This window comes from Sceloporus occidentalis, unplaced genomic scaffold (genome assembly GCF_023333645.1).
Source record: "Sceloporus occidentalis isolate IW3139 unplaced genomic scaffold, rSceOcc1.0.p SCAF_6, whole genome shotgun sequence".
Taxonomy (NCBI): Eukaryota; Metazoa; Chordata; class Lepidosauria; order Squamata; family Phrynosomatidae; genus Sceloporus; species Sceloporus occidentalis.
The window spans coordinates 141,249,806-141,269,434 of record NW_028316986.1 but is presented as its reverse complement, the minus strand read 5'-3'; the positions used below and the strand labels follow the sequence as shown (position 1 = coordinate 141,269,434).

Here is a 19,629-nt window from a genome sequence, read left to right as displayed (position 1 = left end):
TTTTTTCCTACCAATTGATTTCCTAATTAATTCTGCAGTTAACCTTATGTTTTAAGAAATTAATTAATTTTAGAATGTTGGGAATTTGTTAGAGCAGATGGCTCTTCCTCTGGCAGATTCATTAAGACAGGAAAGCCTAGTGAGCAGGAAGATTAGGACTGAAGGGAATATATCAAATGGCTCTGGAACTAGACAGCAAAACCTAGCAGAAGAATAGCTGGGAAGCAATTGAAGAGCTGGGATTGGGAGCTAATTGAAGAAAAGTGGAAAAGAAGAAACTAATGAGTCCTGGTATGGAATGGAATGAACAACTGATTTGTTTGCTTATCCCTCAAGCAATCAAGGCCCTTACAGAATTTCTGGTCCTCTTCCACACATATTGACAAGTGTGTCTTTCTCGGGACTCTGTGTCTATGTGTATGTGTCAGCGGTTGCTTGGGAAATCTCTTCATTTCTCGTCCTCTGCTGATTTTATTCTGTTTTTTCTTTGGTCTTGTATAATATGCAATAGTGTATATTATTATTTGAGGTTATCTGCAATGAACCTTGTGTAATCATTTACTGCCTTAATTGTTACTAACACTGCTAGGCACTTGAATAATTCAATCAGTAGTTTTCTTCAAGACCACCACCATTTTCTCCTCTGTTTGATTCTCCCCCCCCCTTCCTTCTGTTTTCCACCCTCCCCATCTCTAATAAGAAGTACATCCAATTTTTCCCATTTGTAATCACTCACATTTTGTTATAACTCACATAGTGCTGGGCACTGGATAAATAGAAAGTTTTCCACACACCCATTTCCTTTGTTTCACTTTTCTTGTCCTTTGTCCCCTTCTCTTTCCCACCCTTTCTGTTCTGCTTTTCACCACCCACTTCTTCTGTTGATCACTTTGAAAATTAAAGTTGGAGCTTGTAGCCATCCATTGGGAAGCAGCTGACTGATATTTCCACCCCTCCCATGAGCAATCTCCATTGTGACAGACAGAAGCAGACACAATTCCCCCTCGCACTAGAGGTCACCCATGTGGGTAGGGCATAGGACAGGAGGCAGGGTTAGGAAGGCGTGCGGAAGGGGGCACGTGGCCCTATTTGCACTATTGCAAGAGCCTGTAAGAGGGAATCCTTCAAGACCAGTATGAATCTGGTTTCCCTTATTAGCGAGATTGCAGTGAGAACAGGGCTGGAGTGCTAAAGACTGGAAGCAGAACAGTGGAGAGGAGAAAGGGGTTAGTTAGGTCTTTTGTCTCAGTCAGACACAGCTTCCAGCTAATTTTTTGGACTCAACTGAGATGCTCCAAACAGAACTCTGTAAGTAAAATTCAAAAAGGAGAAAGGATAGGGGTGAACAGGTCTAGCATCCTTTGTTCCTGCGACTTTGCCACTCCCTATTCCAACTTCCCAGGCCTGGTTTTCATTTTTTTAAAAGGCAGAGAAATGTATCCACATGTACTTCATAACATCTTAAATTACCAGGGAGAGTGTAGCTTGGGGAAATAATTTCATTGAATGCCCCAGGCTGTATTTCTTGGTTTTCTGGACATTTGTGCAGCATTAATATAATATAATATATATGAACTTGTCAGGAGACTCATACTCTAATCCTAAAATGCCTAGATTCACATAAATGGTGTTGTAGTGAAGAAGATCATAGAGCTGAGGTGCCTAAACTTTCCCTTTAGCAGAGGTGAGGACAAACCCTCCCCAGCTTCTCTCTGAGCTGAGCTGGGATTATCACAGAAGCTGGTGTGGGACCAATTGTTTTGAATTATTGTTGTTGTAGAGCCAACATGGTGTAGTGATATGAGCATTGGATTACAACTCTGGAGACCAGGATTCAAATCCTCACTCAGACTTGGAAACCTATTGGGTGACAAGTCACATTCGCTCAGCTCAGCTCAGAGGAAAGCAAAAGCACCCAAATCTCGTGGATAAATGGGATTTAAATTTGGGAATATCCCACAAAAGTGGGATTGTTTTCAGATGACGTCAGACTAATTGAGCATTAAGCCAACATGAACCCATGCAGAAAATGGGCAAAAGCCCCAAAGTAAAAAGCAGCCAATTTTGCCTACTTTCTACATGGGTTAATGTTGGGTTAATGCTCAATTAGCCCAACATGTCTAAACCCCTTTATCCATGGGATTTGGGCACTTTGCCTCCCGTATGAGAAGGTCCTATGAACAAATCTTGCCAAGAAATGTCCATGACAGGTTCCCCTTAGGGTTGCCATAAGTCCGAAATGATTTGAAGGCACACAACAGCAATCATTGTTGTAATGCAAAATATTTTGGAGTGTCTTGGTCATTAATGGGTGCTTAAGATCCAATAGCTTTTAAAAAGATCTGCTCCTGATGACAACAGCTACAACAGTTTGATCTGAATCAATACAGCTACCAGAATTTCAGACTCTTTTGGAGGGTGTCGCTATGGAAAATGTAACACTAAGAACCTTTACATCTTAATTTAGCACCGCACCAATGACAATAGGCTTGTTTAAAATTATCTTGAGCAGATAAATTAGTATGTCTCAACTGAATTAGTTATATTATCAGGTTTTCTACAAGAAACTTTAGGAACTGATAATCTGTGGGGAACATTCAACTTTCTCTTTCCCTCTCTCTCTCAAACACACATGTACAACCCTGTATTTCCTTCAGTCTAGCCATGTCCCATAGCCTGGTTTAAAGTTGTTTAAACTTTGCAATTTTGGTTCCTTTTCAGGTTAAAGACTTAACTATCATGGTATGAATACTTTGTAATGTTTCCTGTTTTAGGCCTTTAAAGCAAGAATTTGTGATGTTCCCACAATTAAGAAATTCCTGCAGCCCGGCAGTCAGAGGAAGCCTCCACCTGATGAAAAATTTCTGGCAACAGCAAACAGAGTTTTCAACAGAAAATAAAAACAGAAAATATGTTATGCAGTGTAAAATCCCATTTGAGAAGCAGCTGTTCTTCTATATATCTCTTCAAATATTCCTTAGCATTTATGGGCTACTTCTAAAAACTTGGTTGGCTGAAGGCTAACTAATAAAAAAATCATAATAACAGTATTGTCAATCCAGGTTTTTTACAAACTGTATGAATGAGAAAACAAAATTTCAAAGATATATTGGGAAGATACATGAAAATGTTATAATTAAGCAACATACAATAAAGGAAGGACAATATGTATGTGAACATTACATGACAGAGACAGGAAAAAACCTGACAGACATTTCAAGAAAATAGATATAAGGCTAAGGAGTTATGAATTAAAATAGTGTAAGGCATTTTTGTTTGTTTGCCATGCAACTGGCATCAAAGTTACAGGCAATGCAATAGTACAGGGACTACCGTATACACTGAACTAAAAGTCGACCTCATGCATAACATGAGGGCAGGTTTTCAGACCAAAATTAAGAATTTTGATATGACCTGCGGATATGTCAATGGTAAACTTAAGGGCATGTAATGAAGGATCTAAAGGATGAAGCAAAGGAAAACAATGCCAAAGTGCTAGAAAATTTTTGCATTCTTCCCCCCCCCCCCTCCTTAGATAGATAGGGATTTCCTGCATGCAAACTGTCCTCTCTCACACACACACACTCATTCAAACTAACCATGTGATTTAGGTTACTCCCCCTTTGGGACTAACAGACATTCTCACAAAAAAATTCTCCTGCCCTGTTGGGTCCTCCATCTTCCTTCTCCAACAACTTTATTTGGAAAGATGGTGAGATAAATATTTCTTCTTAACCTGAACTATTCACTAGCTAGATCAGGATATAGCCTCTGTGTATATATAGATTAAAGCCATTAGTAAACTTTTGTTTGAACTTCAAGCTATGTGTGTTCTTTTTGAGACAGTCTCAGTTCTTAAGGAAGTATTGCTGACAAGGACTAATTTTCTACTACTCTGCTGATCTAAAGCTAGACTCTAACAGGCTTGGCTTTGATATTTTTGATATTTAAATATTTTTGTTTCCTATCCAAAGACTGAAGCCTTAGGAAACTCAAATTGCCCTACACAAAGAACATACAAAATCCTGGCAGCCATAACTGTTGGTGCTCACTCACCCTAAAGGCTGGATGGATGAAAGAGTAGAGGAGAGTCAGCATTTCCAGGATAGATTACACTCTTGCCTTTCACCAGGGACGGTTCTTTTTTATATATACAGTTGTCCCTCCATTTGCGCGAACTTCAGATCCGCATCCCTCACTTACTCGCAAGGGGCAAACAAAGGGACTTAAAATAGAGTTGCACCACCATTCAAGCCAATAGAACTTGAATATCGGTGGATTTCTGTTTCCCCCACAAAAATGGAGAGGTGACTGCAGTTAAAAAAAAGTCAGATTTATATTTGACCCATGGATAAGTCTACTCAGTATTTTTAAGTCAGTTTTTTCACCTAAATTTTCAGACTTCTACATGAGTATATACAATAATAATGGAGGTGGAGTATACAGAAAGATTTCCACATGCAACATTATTTCAAGCAACAAACTAATGGTACAACCCACTACCAGGTCCCACAGATTTCAGAGGGTGGGGGGGGGTACCTCTTTTAACATTAATAGAATTGTATAATTGGAAGGGATCATTAAGTCCAACCCACTGCTCAATGCAAGAACCTATGCTAGAGCATCTCCAGCAGGTAGCTGTCTGCCCTCTTTTTTTTTAAGACGCCCAGAGAAGGAGACCCCACCACCAGTCTAGGCAATTGGTTCCACTGTTAATAAAGTCTTACTATCAAGAACTTCCTTCTTATGTTCAATCAAAATCTGCCCTTCTGTAACTAAAACCATTACATTTGGTCCTACTGTTTCCCCAAGCTCCTATCTTCTTGCAGTCCCTCTTTTTTTATATAAAATTCATATCAAAAGGCTGGCTAAGGCATGTAGAGACAGAGGTACCTCTAGCATGGAGGAAGCCGGCTTGCCATATAAGGAGATCTGGGACCATATTTAGGAATCTGGGAGGCTCAGTATGAGACAGTGCAAGTGCACACTGCCAAGAAACCATCAATCAAAAGCAGAATCTGCATAATCCTTTCACTGATAGTTGTGACTGTGAGTGCTATATCTTGTATTTACAAGTAAAATGAAATCTAAGTGTATCTCCCTCAGGGAGAGATACCCCCTTTTGTCCAGGAACATCTACATTGATTGTCTGACCATTCCTCACCTCAGGATAGGTTTTACACTATAAACATGCCCACTTGGGCACTTCCAGTTCAGTCTCATTTGTGGTCAGCCAAACCACTTTGCCAGTATCTTGCTAGACTCCTCAGCCTGCTGGGCAGCTTGCTGAGCCACTTCCTTTTCACGTTGTCCCCTGATCAGAGCTCTGCTTCTGGAATCGGTACAGTATCACCCTATGCAACCTGGTTCCAATTGTGGATTAAAGTGCCTGTTAGCACCAAAAGTTCATCACACACAATACTGACTTCACTGTTTCTGCTTCCTGTCCCTCCTTTCCCCTTCGTTCTACAGAAAGCCACATGGGCAAGAAAGGCTTGTGCACCTGCATGTGAAGGAAGCGCAAAAAGGGAGAATGCTTGGGAAGGAGGCAGAGGAGGGAAGGAGAAGGCAGGGAAAGAGGAAAGTAAGTAAGAACTTTGAGGAAAGTGTGTAACTCTGGTACCACTGGAGAAGGTCTGCCTATCTTTTAACTGTTTTAACTAATTTTAACCTGAACCTGTAACTTTATTGTTTTTGAATTGTAACCTTTGTTGGTGGTGGGTTGGGGGGGGGCTGTGATATTTTATGATTTACTGTATTATTATTTTACTATTTTTTACTGTAATCCGCCTCGATCCACAGGGAGAGGCGGGTTTGTTGTTGTTGTTGTTGTTGTTGTTGTTATTATTATTATTATTATTATTATTATTATTGGAGACTTATGTGTGGGAGTGAGTAAGTATCATAGTAGCACTGCAGCAGCAAAAGAGCAACAGACAGACTCTGGAAAGAAGCTGGATCTCCCCTGATCATTAGCATTACCAAAGCATGCCCACTGACCAGCCAAAACTAGCAGAAAAGTGGTATTGAACTTTTGCACTGCAAATCATATACAACAGAAATGGAAAAGAAGTTCTTAATGGATTTTTTCCTGTAACTAAAAAGACTTGCTTTTAATATGGTACAACAGAACATTGACAATGTCATGCAAGAGGTGGAAATCAAACACACTGTTATCCTGGTGCTTTACTGGCTTATGAAATAAGCTCCAAAGTCCTATGCATAATATGCAACATCTATAGTACAAGGCAAAAGATTTATATAGTTTTTAAAAAGTTACATCCTCTATAATATGCAAAATCTAGAGGTTTAAATTAGGTAGTTTTTAAAAAAAACATAAAGGAAGGTTTCTGCACAAGAAGGACAACACATGATCTGAATACAACCATTGTATGTATGAGAAGGTACTGGTAGTTGCATACTGTCATGGGATGATTACAAAGATAATGTAAATTTACAATCTTACACACTGGATCCCACCAAATACAAAGCTTAATGTTTATTTTCTTTTTTACCTGTCCAAGGGTATGCAACAGTAAAAAAAAAAAATCTTTAAATATTAGTAAGGATAGGCATTCAGCGGGGGATTTTAAAATATATATATATTCAAAAAACCTAGCAGTGTTAACCAAGCCAGGCACATTGTTTATGCGGAGGGAGAGACAGTGGGAGTCATCCCCAGAGTAGGTGGAGTTTCCTGCATTACAAAAGTCTGAAGCACTGTTGATATGAAGACAGAAGTCATCCCAAGCTTTGCACAAGGTGAGTAAGGCAGGATAGGTATTTCCTTTCAATCATAAAATGCTTTAAGTTATGCTGCTATGGGGGAAATGGATTAAATAGAAGCAAAAGTGCATGTAACAATACAATTATTTCATTTTTGCTTATTTCTGGTTTACATTACTTGCTGTTTGTTTGTAGATCTTTGACAGGTGAATGAAAATGAATGATTATTGTTTAATTATATTTAATATATTAATGTAGATGAATTAGGCATAAGGTATATAGTAGATTAGACAAGGCAAAGACTGAAGGTACAAATTTAGTAATTTAGGAAGTAAAAATAAAGGGAAACTCAAATTTTCTTAAATGTACGGTCAGCCCACCTTATCCATGGATATTTTATCCATGGATTCAAGCATCCGCAGCTTGAAAATACTTTTAAAATATACAAATTCCCATAGGCAAACCTTGGTTTTGCCTTTTTACATAAGGGGCACTATTTTACTATGTCATTATATTTAATGGGACTTGAGCATCCACGAATTTTGGAACCAAACCCCAGCGGGTACCAAGGGCCCACTGTATTGTGGCAGGAATGAAATGTGGCTTAGAGTGATGATCTTTTTTTAACTTCTTTCCTTGGATTGGATCGAATATCTTTTTTATGTACCTCTGAAACTGTGTGTTGTGTGTATGGAGGAGGGGAATCAGGTTTTATATATTATATATTATGAGAGTTTGTCATAATTTAATAGAAACAAGTAACCGTTGAAATACACTAAAATAATTTTAAAAGGACATACATTTTCAGACTATGACATGCATTCTCAAGCATACTTTCCTACGCTAGAGGAGAGCACCACTAAATTCAGCAGGACTTACTTGTGAATAGCCATGTATAGGATTGCATGGTAAAACTGCATTCCCCAAGCCACAGAGAGGCTTTGGTCTTCTGGGAGAAATAAATCCTATAAACAAGCATCAGGTTGCCAATCTTTGTGGTGAACCAGCTTTCTGTGGAGTAAGCGTTACTGGGACTCACTTCCAAGAAAACATATATAAAATAGTGTTTTCATAAAATGTTTGATGGTATGTAATGTGTGTTTAAGATGATATAAGAGTGTAATAATGTGCACTTAAGATGATAATACATATCAGTCAGTACAGATGTTGTGCATAGCCTCCCCCTGAACAGTGCCTCTTCAGACACCTCATTCCTACTTAAAGTCAATGTAGGAGCACTAATCTAACAATTGGCTACTCTAATCCTTTTAGGTTTTGTAAGTAAAAACTAAGGACCTCATACTGTGTATTCTATCAGGCATGCATAGATTCCTTGCAGAGTTTGAAGCACCGGATGCAGAATGCAGAAGCAATGTTACAACCCAGTGAACATTTTCTAAATAGTTCAGTACCATGCAGATTGCACAAGATGCATTTGGTCTAAAAAGTACCAGTAATTCTAGGCATGAAGCAATGATGGCATCAGTTTTCTTTGTCAATATTAAGGGTCTTTTTAAATCAGACAAAATAGCTCTGCATATCAAACTGTACCTGCACAGTTATGTTGCTTATTTTCTGATTTATGTGCCAGAACTGTGCCAGTGCGTTCATACACTGAACATCACTGTAAGAAATATATCATAGTCTTTTCCATGCATTCACTGAAGTGTAGTGGAGTGAGAGTATAAATTCACACATGCTCTCTCCATCCTAAATCCTCCTAGGATTATAAAAAACTATTAAATCTTTTTAGCTGAAATGCAACCTGTATCAAATATTTTGCATAATTTTAAAAGACTGTTATTAAATTTGAATCTTAACCAGTCTTACATCATGGTAAATAGCTTCAATTTGTTCATCATTTACAGTTATATTTAATATGAGACAGATTAAATCCAAATGTTAAAATAAGCACTCCCTCCACCTGTAGAACTAGCAGAGAGCTTTTGAAATGTCAGGATGTTTACAGAACAATGATATCAAGGCAGCCTCTAAGCCCTTCATTTTTTTAGGACAATGTGAGTCTTCATACTGGGTTTAGATCATGTTTTCTTCCAGGCTTTGAATACTAATACCTGTGAGTCAAACAGGGTTTTCTTCCTTTCTTCATAACAACGCCCAAACTGCTTCTCTTATCTTTGTCCAAGATCTTTTTTTTTTTTTTTTTGGGGGGGGGGGTATCTGCCACAAGAAAGCACAATAGTCTGGCTGAAATGTAACCATCAGCAATAAACCATACTGGTTTCATATTGTGTCTGTGAACCACTGTTAGTCTCTAATCCACAATATTTCAGAAGATTCTGTATATTTCCTGGCATACTATCTAGGGTTATTTAATAACTTATCATTCTGGGGCATGTCTCATTTTAAGCAAACCGTAATTGGGACTACCTACAGTTTGTTCATTGTGGATGATACCGCTGTCATAAATCAAAAAGGGAAGCAAAAGCTTCCAGTTCCTCCTCTTGGCCAGACCAAGGTGCAGAGGAACAGGGAAGCAAAAGGCTTGGGTCTTAGAGGATTGGGGCTAAACTCATCCCTATCACAATAAACTATGGAGCTTTTTGCGTGACATCCTAATGCTAGTGCTATCCACCCTTGAAGTGTTTGAACTTAGACAATGATATTAGAGTATCACATACAAAATATTCTCTTTCATTTTAAATACTATGTACAATAATCACTGCTTTTTCTCAGCAACTACAAAGGTGGAAGGAGTGGGGTAAGACTATGGTCCTGTCTCTTGTGTATCATTTCCCATGGAAATGGTAATTGAAAACCACCCAGGCCATTCAGATCTAATGTTAGGGCAGGTGCATTTTGCATTCAGCCAGGAAATACACTTTTGTAATCTGCATACAATTATCAAATTACTAAACTCTGTTTTTCTCTTCCATTGCACATTATCAAAGGAACTCTTGGGCACTGCTCCTACATCCTTGTGCAGCCAGCTCAGGAGTATAAGGAAACCCACATCCCTTGGTTGAGCTAAGAAGGAAGAAGTGGAGAGGAAACGAGGAAGTAGGCATGGGCACAAAATCAAACAGTCAAAAGGGATGCCAAGGGCCATCTACCCCTATTCACCACCAGTGCAGGAATCCATTTTTAAAGTTTGCCCAGGAGGTGGGCATCCAACTGTTTCTTGTAGAATGGTACACTGATTGGTCTATCTGAGCAAAGCCAACCTTGTTATTAGAAAGTGGCAACACTCTCAAGGCAGCAAATAATGGGAGACATGTGGCATGGGCAGTCTGGCCATTCCTCCTGAGCTTCCAAGCCAGTTTTTTCTATTAGAAAAGACAGCTACTGTATCTACATTACAGTAGCACACTGTAACACACACTGCCTGGGAATACAAACAATTTTAAACATATGTATGTGTGTGTGTGTGTGTGTGTGTGTGTGTGTGTGTATTAGTCTTTCTGCATTCAATAGGACTTTCTCCTATGTGCACTTAGGACTGTGGTCTTTGGAAAACTGATAATCCTACCATATCTCTGTACCCTGTAACCAGAAGAATGGGCAAACTTTCCATCCATATATGATGTTTGCTCTCTCTTCCATATCCTCCATTTTTTTATATACTGGAATATTACTTGATTTAGTTATTTTTCCCCTACAAGATAAAATTAAAATCTGCAAAATAGTATACATTCTGTTATTTTAAATGATTGATGGTTATTACATTCATGTCCCCTCATTGCTATATTCATCAGGTAACCATCAACTTCGAGATATGTCTAAGAAACCCAAACTCACCTACCTTAATGGCAGAGGACGGATGGAATGTATACGGTGGTTGTTAGCCTCAGCTGGAGTTGAGGTTTGTTCTTTCCTTCTTTATTAAAGAAAAAAAATCAAATAACACTGAGTTCTAGTTAGGAGATCAAGTTCAAGTTTTAATTGCTTGTATTTTAACCATAGGTCACCACAATGTATTAGCAAAGATATTGGTCATGAAATACATGCTTTTACTTGTTCTCAGGTTTGAACCACAGATTTCCCAACTCACAACTCATGTGCTTAATGATGTGTTTACGTCAGACCCATACAGTAAACTTATGCAACATAAAGCATGTTCATTAAACTATTAAGTACAACCACAAATAATGTATTATTCTCTCTTTTTCCAGTGTGAAGAATCATTTGTGGAATCAAGAGAACAATATGAAAAACTAATAAATGGTAAGCTCTGACATAGTCTTTGGCTTCTCCAAATGTGGCAGAAAGGTTGGGAGGTTGTGGTGTTTATTGCTGTAGTGCTCAGGGTTTTAAAAATATCTAAATGATGTTTCTGTTATTTCTACTTTCTGGCAATTCCCAGCAACAGCTGTAACATTTTATTCCCACTCTTTGGTGGGTTTCCTTTCAATTCTGAGATATACTGAAACAAAAAAGTTCTGTTCTGCTTTTCTCTCTCTCTCTTTCTCTCTTTTTAAGCATTAGTATGCTTTAATGTGTAATTGGATCAATGAAATGGCATTTTGCTCTACAGCACTATAACTTTACATTTAAAAAAAAATAGAGAGGAGAAAATTTACCCTTCAAACCACAGGATCACCTTAACCAACTGCTCTGCTTTTCAAAACTGTTTGCAAGAGACCTAAGGCAGATCCAACAAAGTATGATACACAGCCCGTTAAAACAAAAAATAGAATCATTGGACAAAATAGCAAAAGCCAAGTAGATACACAGTTAGAAGTCATGCTTCTTTAGACCAATTTGGAAAAAACGTTTATCTTCCCTGTATCATACAGTTAAAATCAGTTATTCTGTCAATCAATCTTCTGAGTGGGATTCCTATATTGTGAAAAGGCCCTAGGACTCACCCTATGTTCAGGCAGAATGAAGCAGCAACTGAGGCAGCAGAAGTGTGGAGGGGAGAGGGTCATGGGAGCAGCAACAGTGCCCCACAACCAGCCCTACCTAGTCTGCTGCTTTGCTGGAAATGTTAGAAGTAAAGTTCAAATGTTAGTCTGGTTTACTTCAGGTATGGCATTGGTCTACCTACTTTGGCTACATCTGGGTTAAACTGCTGCAAGAATGGGCAGCAACCCACTTTGTAAATGACTTTAATAAGAGTTTTGGAATACACAATTTCTGGATGTGGCTCAACTACATAAAGGTCTGAATGGTCCAATTTTGACTCATAATTTTGAGGTGCACAGCACTGCCAGCCACCAATAGCCTAATCTTTCAGGGGTTTATGCCTCTTCTGCTCCTATTCTAATGTCTCTGTCGTTGAACAATTTGTGGTCTTTTCGTTGTTATTGAAGCTCCCAGAAACCCCTACTCAACATAGCCAGTGGGGAGGAACACTGGGATTTGTAGACCAATAACATCTTAAGGGCCTTGACTTTGTTACTCCTTGTTTAGACACAAGTCACAAAGCACAATATCATATTCCAAAAGCAGCTGTCATGGCAGTATACTTTAAACATTTTGCAAAGTGCACCACCAGTACCTAACGTGCTGAGCAACTGCTTTACTTCAGTCTGTTTTAATTGGCATAAGATTTGGGTAGAGGATTATAGGATGATCCCAGCCTTTTGTTATTGGAGCAACCTGAACTTGTATGAATTTGTACAGATTAAAAGGTGTGGTCATTTTGAGGAATGCTGCAAAACTGGTGGGAGACTATTTATGTATTTATTTAAGTTTAATTTCACTACATTTTCTGTCCTTTTGCCAAAAGGGGCACTCAAGTCAACTGAGAAGAATAAGGTTCAAATTAAAATGGAAATATGATTAAACATTAAACCAGATTGAAAGCACATCAATAAACCAAAACAACTGTTACCGTCAAGCTTAACCCAGTTCACATGCCAGATGCTTGCCTGAATTTAAAAAACAACAACAACTTGTTTGTAAAAGTACTACAGAGAGAGGGACAACCTAATCCCTTCCCCCAACAGAGACTTAGGACTTTATCTCACGTGAGGAATTTCTCTTAATTTCGAATAAAAAGAAAGTGGGGCCAGAACATATTCACATGAATTCGCTAGTTCAGTGAATTTACGTGAATGCAAATTGTATTCGAACTGGCTTCCCATTGCCCGAAAATAGCATGCCATTGCCCGAAATTGCGTGTGGTAGTGTATCACGCAATAACGTTAAACCCCATGATTGCATTCAGATTGCCATTGGATCATACTTCCAATTTCCCTTGTCTGATAAACTCCTTATAAAGCTTGGGACCAACCACCAAATGTGCCACATATTTTATTACTTTTTAAAAATATTGCTGCAACTCTACACCTGGTGCTGGCTTTCTATTTCCAATGCCCATGAAGGAATTTCTGATACATGCAAGTCAGAGAACCAGGAAGAGTAAAAGGCTAAGCAGCAAAAGTAAGGGAGGAGACCTCCCATTTCAGCTGCCATTGACTTCAAGGATTGCTTCAGTGGAATAATTGTGGTTATTGTTTTGTAATTGTTAGAGAAAAAAACATCTGGGAAAAGGAAAGATAAGCTTAGATCTTATCAACATCTTGGTCATGTTATTCACACATAACAATGAGGCAAAATTCCTAACTTATCTTCTCTTACTGTAAACAAGCAATGTGTTGCACTGGTGGACACTGGGTGTTCACTCCTGTTCCATTCATCCTTTCACATGAATGCATAGAATTAATCAGGAGGGTTTTGTTCATGATCCCCAGCTCCCAAATCTTGGTTTGTACAATTCAGACAGTATTCATAAGCCAACAATAAACTATGATTTTTCTTCTATTTAAAAAGAGTAACAACACATGAACAGGCTTTTTCATATTAATCAAGGATAGGTCAGAAATCTAAGGTGGTGGTGAGTCTCTTTCTCTGGACATCTTCAGAAAGAGGCTGGACAGCTACCTGCTGGGGATGCTAGCCAAGATGGAGATTTTGCATTGAGCAGAGGGTTGGATCTGATGGCCCATAGGGCCCTTTCCAACTCTGCGATTAAGGAAATGTGGCATTGTCCCACCACAATTATTTATAAATTAGCATATGGCTGAACTTTCTGAAAATTTTAAAATTAATTTTGTTGTGAGAATACATTTTGAGCTGTGTATTTCACAACTGTGTCCTGAATACATGGACTGAAACTATTCTAGAAATACTATTCTCTGTACAAATAAATAAATAAATAAATAAATAAATAAATAATTTCAATGTAAATCGATCCTGTGCAGATTTTGCATGGGATGTCCCCAGTAGCAGCATTTTCAACACAGGGACCAGATTTTTCTGTAAAGAAAATAATATTTTTGTGGGGAAAATTTTATGCACAGAAAAGCTGTTTACTGCACAGAAAACGCTGTTTTAATTGCAAATCTTTCATGCATGTATTTTGCACAGAAGAACTCCTGAACCAAAAAAGTTTTTGTCTGTCCAGGATCCTCCTTGTCACTGTTTCCTAATACAGTCATCCCTCCATATTTGCGACTTTGATATTTGTGGATTTGATTATTCACGGATTTCATTAATATGTTCTCTCTAGGACTGTCTAGGTCCTTCAGTGCAACTCTATGGTCAACTTTAACTAAAGGTTGCATTGAAAGACCTAGAGATTCCTAGAGAGAATACTCTACTAGGCATTTGTAGCTACTCCAGTGCCATTCTGTGGTCAGTGTATGTTGGACATTGACCACAGAGTTGCACTGGAGGACCCAGAGATTCCTAGAGAGGTGTCCTCTCAGGTAAAAACATGGTGTTTTTGTTATTTGCGTTTTTTCCATATTCACGGGGTCTTGTTCCCCTAACCCTAGTGAATAAGGAGGGACAAGTGTACTCAAAAACATGTTTTTGACCATTTTCAAACATTCTTTCTTTATTATAAATTATTACTGTGACACTTTCCATGTTTGTATTGTTTTACTCTATTTGTGTTATTAACCCTTATTCTCATCAAATAAATGAGGTGTTGTTACTTCTACAAACAGTGATTTCCTCAAGAACAGCAAGTTTATTACTGAACAGCTCTCACTGTCAAGAGTTTCTTTCAATGCAAAAAAAAAAGTATTACATTGATATGACAGATCAATAACTTCATGTTCTCTTTTTCTAAAGATGGGTGCTTGCTATTTGGCCAACTCCCATTAGTGGAGATTGACGGAATGAAGCTGATCCAGACCAGAGCAATTCTCAACTACATTGCAGGGAAATACAACCTCCATGGGAAGAACCTGAAAGAAAGAGCACAGTACTGGATCGTTCCTTACTCATCTTTTCCAATCCATACAAAATAATGCCCAGTATCTGAAGCTGGCTGGGGGTGGGGGGGGGGGGGGGAATATAAATCACTGAAAACCTAACTGAACAGGTTGTGAGATCCAATGTTTTAAGGCAGATATCATTTTATAAATCCTACCATTCATAGCCATCAGGGTTTCCAGTCTAACACATCAGGAAAGCCCCAGATTGAAGAAGGGTATTAAAAGCTATAGAAAGAGCACCTATGAATGAGTGAGGAACAAAACTGAGTGTACCTTAATAATCAAACATACCACTCTCTGTAAAACCAATGTGTTTTTGTAAATAATGAAAATATTGAATAAATGCATTAACTGCATTTCAGCCACCCAACATTAATGGCAACAGACAAATTCTCCCGATTTCTAACTATCAATATTGAGCCCGTACAGACAGGCCAAAATAAAGCTGCTTCGGGTCACTTTGGAGGTATGCTGTTTAAATGACACATGCATCATAAGAGAACAGAAGCTGCACCAAAGCTACACTCCAGTCCTTAGGACTGGAGTGTGGCTTTGGCGTGGCTTCTGGCCCCTTAGGACGCATGCATCATTTAAACAGCATACCTCCAAAGTGACCCGAAGCAGCTTTATTTTGGCCTGTCTGTACGGCCCATTGTTACATTAATTTTAAAATCTAAGACACAGAGCTCTCATTCAAAATAATCCTAACATTCCTTTTCTCTGGATATGAATATTATTGCTGATCCTATTCACGTCCTATGATTTCATGCTGCCAACTTACACTGCTGTGTAATATTCTTTTTACAAGTATATCATTAGGGCATTTTGAAAGTCAACCATAGTTTTCCAAAGATGTCATGTGTTGATGCCAAGCCCACTATCTGCCAGAGCTCTGTTTGCTAGAAACAATCTTAAAATTTTACTTTTAAATGCAATGTATTGCCCATTACTCATTGCTTTTTAAATGTTATTTGGTAATGTTGCCTGTTATTAGAGGAGGTACCTGTGTTCTTTGTTGTTCTTTGGTTAATTTTTTTAATTAACTTACGTAAAAAAATTAAAATACAAAAACAGCTTTAGAGCTTCCCAAGTGAACTTAAAGAGGAACATTTTTGAAGTGGTGACTAACCATTACATACTATCCCACTCTCCAAAAGAGCTACTAGTTATTACTTTAGTATTTAAAATTAATGCACTACAGAGATAACATTACTTCAGATCTCTAAACATGACTACATTTTGGGTGCTATCAGTGATTCAAATTCACTTGTCAGTGGATTTGTCTCAGTTAAACAGATGGCAAACCACTGTTTACACTAAATATTGGAAAAGTCAGTGAATGAGAAACCAAAGGTTCACACTAAAAGCTGGCGATTTAGCATAAACAACTTTTTAAAAGCCATAGCAAGGAAAGAACAGGGAATATATGTTGAGCTTCATGCTTTCCTCTTGCTGTTCAAGGGCTAATTTCAGTTAAGCAGAATTTATACACAGAATTTAGCATTTAAATTTACCTATTAAGGAGATAAATCTTAATGAGTTGCACTTTAAAAGGTGACATATTCTCTCCTTATCCACACAGAATTGACATGTTTGTGGAAGGGACGATGGACTTATTTGGATTGATTCTGATGTATCCCTTCTGCCCACCTGAGCAAAAGGAGAAGCAGGCTGCATTAATCGCCGAGAAGGCCACAACCAGGTTCTTTCCAGTCTATGAAAAGGTATAATGTCACAAAAGATTTATTGCTGTCTGCTACATATTATTTTGAAGAAGCAGGAAATATTTTTTTACTATCTCTTTAAGGATTTTACGGAATTCTGAAACTCTCTTGTAAAATAATAATAATAATAATAATAATAATAATAGGATTTAGTTATATGCCGCCCAGTCACTGGGAATCCAGGCAGCTTACAACAGAGGGGATAATAGATGGTTCCCTGCCCTCAGGCTTACAATCTAAAAGACACGACACAAAAGGAGAAGGGAATGGTGAGGGGGCGATATATATAATATAACATATATAATATAATATAACAAGGATAGCGAAAGTATGACCTATGGATCATGTGCAGTTATTAAACTTTTTTTTCAACCCCCACGTCTCCACTGCACCTCAAATTCTTCAATCTTCTAAATTCTGAAAATGGAGGGGGGTCATTCAAAATGAGTGAACTTCCACTTGTGAAAGCCTCCAAGATTTGTGGATTACTTACAAAAACCCCCAAAATCCGTTAAATGGAAACTGGAAGTGACTTTTGGACTGTTTTTTTTAGAAGTGCTGCAGCCTGCCAGAATGGCAACGGAGCCCTGCCCCCTATGACTCCTAAAACAGAGTGAAACAGGATATTATCTTGTTCTTCCCACCAATGCTGGGAGAGCATTCCATTCAAAAATCAATATACCATTCTGTGCTATCCCAGCCATTTCCCTGTCACAGTTTGTCCAACTTTTTTCATTTGCCATTCAGTCATTGAGCTGTGTTTATGCACAGGACTGTAGCTTTGTTTTCCATAGTGTTGACATTTGTTTTACTGACTGAGCAGTTGGAGAAAGAGGCAATAGATCAAAAGGGAAAGTGTGGCCATAGGCATTTTTGTGACCCACAGATTTCCCCCAAGTCCTCATGTCCCAATTCTTAAAATATGTTTTGTCTTGCTTTGCCCCTGTATCTCCCCAAGCACCCCGTAAATGGTGGTCTTGAAGTGATGGTTTGCATTTATTCAGCCCTATCCCTTTAATTCATAAGATTACTGTGATGGAATCCCTTTCCAGTCTAGCCCTCTAGTTCCAATCCTGGGGCTCCTGTCACTCCTGCCCTTTTACCCTTAAGATTTGTCCCTGGATTTGGTACTTGGACCTCAAAGTGACCACTAAACTGGATGAGTGGCTTCATTGTGGAAGAGTGACCTGTCCTCTCTTTTACTTCTTAAAAGTAAACTGTCAGGCACAGTGGTACAAAATAAAACAAGCAAAAATTTATTATATACCAGTAAGGTTAAACATGAACTCCCTAAATTCTTTCCTCATTCACGGCTCCCCAAATCCCCTTCAGATCTTCACCCTGTCCCTGACTGCCCTAGCTAACTCTGTTTCATTCAGACACCTAGTTTTTATCCTGCCACTTATAACCTCCACAGCATTTCCAGAACTGTGGTTGCTTGGCTTTTCTCTTCAAATGACTGTTGGTTCCACAAGTCTCAGTCAAGAGCAATGAGATCAAGCACCTTGACACAAAACATTAAGCCTATTGCAATGCTGACCAATAATTTTATGGCCATAGGAGGCTATCACACGGGGAAAATCAGTAGATTAAAAAGGCATTTCCCCAGGAAAGTTGTGCAATTGTGGCGAAGATTTTCACACACATTGTGATCTGAAAGCAATATACAAAGCAATATACTCTCTCTCTCTCTCTCTCTCTCTCTCTCTATATATATATATATATATATATATATATATACACACACACACACACACACATACATATATAATTTCTTATTTTCTAGGCTCTGAAACAGCATGGACAAGAGTTTCTTGTTGGAAATTGCCTCAGTTTGGCAGACGTACAGCTGCTTGAAGCAATTTTAGCCACAGAGGAGATAAAAGCTGATGTTCTTGCAAAGTTTCCTCAACTTCAGGTACTGTATTAACAAACTACATGATGTAGTGTTCCATTTTCACTGTCTATAAGTATGTACCAATTCTGATTTCTGGATCAACCCACTTGATTTAATGTCATGCTCAGCAAATGTCAGTACATAGAGAGATCTTGTTGCATCTTTGAGACTAACTGAAAGAAAGAAATCGGCAGCATGAGCTTTTGCAGACTTCAGTCTACTGCCTCAGATGCATTTGGTGGAGTGGAAGCCAGATACAGACATTAACATTGGTATGTGAGGATATCAGTACAAATTACAAGTCCTTTGTGTATGGAAATGAAGTTGCAGGTCCAGTTTTAACAATGGTTAGTGCACAAATACATAGGAAACTGGCCTTTGTGCATGGAGATGAACTGTCAGATCCAGTTTTGCAGTGGGACTAGCTTGTGGTGAGGGGAATATTACACTAGTCCTTTAAGAAGCTAAATAAAGAAATGCATGGACCAGTGATTTCTCTTTCTTCTCTCCTACTCATTTCTGTTTGGAGAAGCTACTGTGAAAATGATGTGGGATCCACCTATCCCCTGGTATACGGTAAAGCAGTGAGACTTAGGAATTTATCACATAGGGAAAAATTGGAAGTTTAAAATGGTGAGAACCCGTTATTAACCTACAATTGCGCAAATGATTTTCACATGCAAAGCGCTGTTATCCCATGCAGAATCTGAGATCAATTTGCACTTGTGCACAAATGTGCAATTAGTTTTCACACAATGGGACCAAATGTGCCTCCATCCTTATAATGATAAAAGTGCGTGCATCCTGAAAAAGTGATCAGATGTGCAAATGATTTTCACACGTAGATTGCAACAAATCTCTGTGTGTGGGTCCCTGACTTCCCTCAGCAGCTGTTTCTTTAAGAGCTCTGGCTATGGCGGAAGGCTGAAGACGGACAGATATACACAGGAAAGAGCAAGGGGAACTCAGCCTTTTCTCTATCTTGTTTGCTCTGTCCCTGCATTCGCCTTCAGCAGCTGTTTCTTTAAGAGCTCTAGCTTGGAGGGAAGGCTGAAGTGATTCCCAAACTGTCCCCTTTAAGGGAGTT

The 19,629-nt window shown here is 38.6% G+C and overlaps 1 protein-coding gene across 1 annotated transcript in view; it reads left to right on the top strand.

Moving 5' to 3' along the window:
• Nucleotides 1–19,629, top strand: part of LOC149311458 (uncharacterized) — a 29,003-nt gene that overhangs the window by 7,914 nt on the left and 1,460 nt on the right. Inside the window, exons 6-11 of the mRNA XM_089531102.1 lie at nt 5,473–5,584; nt 10,443–10,549; nt 10,860–10,911; nt 14,776–14,908; nt 16,504–16,645; nt 18,432–18,563. Of these exons, the coding sequence (XP_089387228.1) occupies nt 5,473–5,584; nt 10,443–10,549; nt 10,860–10,911; nt 14,776–14,908; nt 16,504–16,645; nt 18,432–18,563 (678 nt within the window). The remainder of the gene's footprint in view (nt 1–5,472; nt 5,585–10,442; nt 10,550–10,859; nt 10,912–14,775; nt 14,909–16,503; nt 16,646–18,431; nt 18,564–19,629) is intronic.